The sequence below is a fragment of the Nesoenas mayeri genome (genome assembly GCF_963082525.1).
Source record: "Nesoenas mayeri genome assembly, chromosome: 5".
NCBI lineage: Eukaryota > Metazoa > Chordata > Aves > Columbiformes > Columbidae > Nesoenas > Nesoenas mayeri.
Genome location: NC_137548.1, coordinates 25374887 through 25379908, shown reverse-complemented (window position 1 = coordinate 25379908; position 5022 = coordinate 25374887). Strand labels below are relative to the sequence as shown.

The 5022-nt window shown below is 59.3% G+C and overlaps 1 protein-coding gene across 1 annotated transcript; it reads left to right on the top strand.

The window, feature by feature from the left end:
* The first annotated feature begins 319 nt into the window (after positions 1-319).
* Positions 320-3125, top strand: FOS (Fos proto-oncogene, AP-1 transcription factor subunit). Its single transcript, XM_080345576.1, has 4 exons — positions 320-658; positions 1134-1379; positions 1498-1605; positions 1726-3125. The coding sequence occupies exons 1-4, from the start codon at positions 518-520 to the stop codon at positions 2332-2334; spliced, it is 1104 nt and encodes a 367-aa protein (XP_080201702.1). The 5' UTR covers positions 320-517; the 3' UTR covers positions 2335-3125.
* Positions 3126-5022: the final 1897 nt, after the last annotated feature.

The following is a 5022-nucleotide window of genomic DNA, read 5'->3' as shown; positions in this document are numbered from 1 at the left end:
TGCCCGCCGCACTTGGCTGCAGCCTGGAGCGCTTCCCGTCAGTCACGCCCCCTCGCACAGGATGTATCCCATATAAGGATATCTGCGTCAGTGGGTTCCCGAGGAGGCTGTACCACTCCGCGCGGGGGGGGGGGTCCGGCCACCGCCCCCCGCCTCGGCGCCGCCCGCGGGATTCTCTCCGCCTCAGCGACCGCCTCCTGCACCTCGTCTCGTCTCTCTTCCGCGGCAGGCGACGGCGGACGGCGCTCAGGGCCGCCCCGGGGGTGGTGCAGGGCTGACGCGCGGCGGTCGGCCCCCCCGCGGGTGCTAGTGGCACGTCCCCAGTGACGTCGGCGAGAGGGTATTAAAGGGAGAGGCGCCGCGCGGTACTCAGCAGCAGAGGCAGCCCCGGCGGCGGAGCGCAGAGACGCGCGGCGCGGACCGGACAGAGGGACACACGCAGCCGGCCCCCTCCTCGCCTCATCCCCAAGGGCGCTCTGCTATCACCGCACTGCCAGCTTGTGCGCACCGAGACGACATGATGTACCCGGGCTTCACTGGAGAGTACGAGGCGCCCTCCTCTCGCTGCAGCAGCGCTTCCCCGGCTGGGGACAGCCTCACCTACTACCCCTCCCCGGCGGACTCCTTCTCTAGCATGGGCTCGCCTGTCAACCCGCAGGTGAGGCGCCGAGCACACCGGCTGCGCCCCCGCCGCGGGGCAGGAGCGCCTGGGAGGGGAGGGGAGGGGACGGGACGGGACGGGACGGGACCGCCGGACGGGAGCGGGCGGCGCGGGGCCCGGCGGTGCCCCCGAGGAGGGCAGGGCAGCCCAGGCCGTGGCGGCTGCCCCCGGGCCGGGGGCTGGGCGGGGGGAGCGGTCCGGTGCCGTGGCGGGGCGGGCGGGGGGAGTCGTGGCCCGGGCCGCGCTCTGCGGCGGGTGTGTAAAGCGGCTTCATTGATAAAACGCGAGTTCATTGAGGAGACTCCGGAGCAGCGTCTGCGTCAGCGCAGACGTCAGAGATATTTATAACAGGCCTCTCTCGTGTGGAGCCGGCGCTGGCAGCGCGGCGCCGCGGCCGGCGCGGCCCTGGGGGTGGCGGGGAGCGGTCCGGGTGCCCCGCTGACGGCAGCCCCCCACTTCCTTTGCCCCGCAGGACTTCTGCACCGACCTGGCCGTCTCTAGCTCCAGCTTCGTACCCACGGTGACGGCCATCTCCACCAGCCCCGACCTGCAGTGGCTCGTGCAGCCCACCCTCATCTCCTCCGTGGCCCCCTCCCAGAGCCGCGGGCACCCCTACGGCGTGCCGGCGCCCGCCCCCGCCGCCTACTCCCGCCCCGCAGTGCTGAAGACGCCGGGTGGCCGTGGGCAGAGCATCGGCCGCAGGGGCAAAGTCGAGCAGGTGAGCGGGCAACGGGGTTACTGGGGGAGATGTGGAGGGCGGGGCGAGGCCGGAGGGCTGTCTCGGCCAGGAGGCACTGGGCTGGCGGTGGGACTGAGCGGCCTCTCTCTGCCCACAGCTGTCCCCGGAGGAGGAGGAGAAGAGAAGGATACGCCGGGAAAGGAACAAGATGGCAGCGGCCAAGTGCCGCAACCGGCGGCGGGAGCTCACCGACACGCTGCAGGCGGTAAGTGCTGCCCGGGAGGCCGGGGAGGTTAGCCAGGAGGAGGGAGGGAGGGTGGCGAGGGGGGGGTACTCCAGCCGGGGTTGATGCTGGCCCTGGCTGACAGCCCCGCTTGCTCTGCAGGAGACCGACCAGCTGGAGGAGGAGAAGTCTGCGCTGCAGGCAGAGATCGCTAACCTGCTGAAGGAGAAGGAGAAACTGGAGTTCATCCTGGCAGCCCACCGGCCTGCCTGCAAGATGCCCGAGGAGCTGCGCTTCTCTGAGGAGCTGGCGGCTGCCACGGCGCTGGACCTGGGCACTTCCAGTCCCCCTGTGCCCGAGGAGCCTACCTTCACCCTGCCGCTGATGGCTGAGGCACCGCCAGCCGTGCCGCCTAAGGAGACCAGCGGTGGCGGGCTGGAGCTCAAGGCTGAGCCCTTCGACGAGCTGCTTTTCTCCACGGGGCCACGGGAGGCCTCTCGCTCCGTGCCTGACATGGACCTGCCTGGAGCCTCTTCCTTCTACGCGTCGGACTGGGAGTCGCTGGGCGCCGGGACCAGCAGTGAGCTGGAGCCTCTCTGCACCCCTGTGGTGACCTGCACCCCTTGCCCGAGCACCTACACCTCCACTTTCGTCTTCACCTACCCCGAGGCGGACGCCTTCCCCAGCTGCGCCGCTGCGCACCGGAAGGGCAGCAGCAGCAACGAGCCCTCGTCTGACTCCCTCAGCTCCCCCACCCTCCTGGCCTTGTGAGGGGCTGTAGCACTGACTGATCTGCCGGACCCCCTCCCCTGCCCGTGCACCCCCACGGACTTGCCGCTGTGCCCCATGGGGCTCCCCGGGCCTGGGGAGGGCCCCACCACCGCCACCCCCCATCTGGCCTGGTGCCCCGGGGCCTGGCAGAGCTCCCCGCGCTGAGGCCTCGTACCTCTTCCAGAGATGTAGCAAATCGCATGGAGTTTGTCTCGTCCCCAATGGCCCATCCATGAGAGCTGGTAGTCTGTAGCATGTCCCACATGGCTGGGTAGGTGACTCCCTCCCCTCCTTAGTATCACTAGCATTAACTACTTAATCTCTTGGTTTTAAATGATTGGAATTTAACCTGGTGCTGGGTATCTCCAACTTGTATCTAGTGCAGCTGATTAACAATAACTACTGTGTTCCTGGCAATATTGTGTTCTAATGACTTAGCAATGACCCATCCTACGTGGGGGGGAAAGAGACTCTTTTATTTTCTAGTAGGTAGATAACTAGCTATATCCATGTACTGTAGTTCTACATTGATGTTCATTGTAACTTTACTGATCATGCATTGTTGAGGTGGTCTGAATGTTCTGACATAAGTTTTCCATGAAAACGTTTTTATTGTGTTTTTAATTTATTTATTAAGATGGATTCTCAGATATTTATATTTTTATTTTATTTTTTTCTACCTTGAGGTCTTTTTTGACATGTGGAAAGTGAATTTGGATGAAACTTAAGCATTGTTTGCTTATTATTGTTCAGAGACATTGTCAATAAAAGCATTTAAGTTGACTACTGGAGCTGTCCTTGTATTACCTTTTTGCATCACTTCCCTGTGACCCTGAATGGGTTCCCTATCCTTTAATCTAGACTGGGCTTTATAAACTGCAGACAAGTGCTAGCTGCCTGAGCCATCAGGATGGGAATACCAGTAAGGCCAGACCTCAGGGCTGGCTGTGTCTACACCCTTCTCACTCAGCCTGGGGGGCAGCAGGGTCATGCCTTCCCCATCTGATCTGAGTCTGGTCCTCTCCTGTGCCTCTGCATGCCACCTGCTGTGGCCTTTCAGTGACAAGCTGGAGGCCTCACTGGAAAGGAGGCAAAAAGGGTCATGTGAGTTCATGCCTCTGAATTGAGGAGGCCATCTGTGGGCTGGGGCCCACTAAATTGTTTACATATACCTAGCAGCCCAACTTCTTTGTGCCTGGAGAGGCTAGACATGCACCCTGGCTCTTGGTACACCTATGCTTGGTCTGGCACCCCTAGGAGCAGCTACAGCATATTTGTCTTTTGGCCATGAGGGGAGGAAAAGTGCTCATGCACTTTTATCTCACTTTTGGCTGAATGGTGTAAGGCAAAATACTGCCCTTGCCCCACAGCTTCTGTTAAAGCTAGCCTAGTCCTTGAATGAGCTGAGTTACAGCAAACAGCCCACATGCTCTGGGAATGTGTCCTTCCTGGGGCTCTGTGCAACATGGCCTCTCCTGCCCCAGTCAGTTTAGAGGCTGCTACCCTGCCAATTCCTGCTCCCTGTGCAGTGAAGTGCATGCCCCTCTGTCAGGACAGCAGCAGGGACAGGCCGCCCCTGTGTGCAGAGCTCTGCTCTGTCCTTGATGCTCACACAGGAACATTCCCACAGGTGCAGCACCACCTCCCCGATGGCCTCCAGCTCTTCACCTTTCTCAAGGTGAAGGTAAAGATGCCACCTGCACTGGCACATGTGTCCAGCTGCAGGCCACCTTGATGCTGTGCTCTCAGGCAATCTCCGCAGGCTAGAGGTTTCTCTGGTGCTCATGGCTGGGTTTGTGTAACTCCACATTTCCTGGTCACTGCAGCGGGCTCTGCTTTCTTCACCCATTCCCTAATCAGAACACACACAGGATGTATCTCATCTCAATTGCTGCTTCATAGCTTGCTCAACAAGGCCAGCCCTGTGAAAAAGCAAATATGCACGCGGCTTCCCATCTTTCAACATTAAGCTGGAGGCAGCATTGACAACTGACGAAGAATGACCCCACTTGCTACTGAGATGCCACCCACTGAGAAGCAGCTACTTTGATATCACCACTTGAGTTTACAAGGGCAACGCCCAGGCACAGCAAATGCACAGTAGTGCTGACCTCTGAAGCAGTCATGTAGGTGTAGCTGCAAGAGAGTGAGACTTCTGTGACAAGTAATCCTGTGAAGTCAGTAAATCTGGAATCACAACGTGCCTTCTGCTGAAAGACCATCAGGTTCAGAGCTGAAGAACTGAGAGCTCTCTGAGCACTCATACATGCTGTTGAAATCACCAGACGTTCAGCACAGAGGCAGAGAAGACAGGGGTTTAGAGAGTCCTAAATATCACAGAGTTCCCCCAAAGCAGGCAGAGCGATCCTGGCTCAGTCATCTCTAATGATCACTGGACAAGTTAAAGCAAAATCTAGAGCTGAATTCTGAGAGATGGCAGTCCTGCAGCCTAACTGAGGCTTTTTATTTCCAACAGCAGCAAGTGCCAAGTGTGTCAGGTTTTGCATTTGTTATGCGATTATGTCAAACTCAGGGGTGGCACTACATGAGACACATCATGTTTAACCCCAGGCTCCAGCCCTACTCCTTGCCTTCAGCCAGGGATGATCTAGAATTCACGATGTACTACACAAAATTTATGGCTTGTCATGGACATGATTTATCTGCTTCCTCGCATTTGAGAATGCA

What these genes read in the sequence shown, in the direction of transcription:
- FOS (XM_080345576.1), top strand. Translation starts at nt 518, where the DNA reads ATGATGTACCCGGGCTTCACTGGAGAGTACGAGGCGCCCTCCTCTCGC. An exon ending in GCTCGCCTGTCAACCCGCAG is followed by an intron (nt 659 to 1,133) that starts GTGAGGCGCCGA and finishes TTTGCCCCGCAG; the next exon opens with GACTTCTGCACCGACCTGGC. An exon ending in GCAGGGGCAAAGTCGAGCAG is followed by an intron (nt 1,380 to 1,497) that starts GTGAGCGGGCAA and finishes CTCTGCCCACAG; the next exon opens with CTGTCCCCGGAGGAGGAGGA.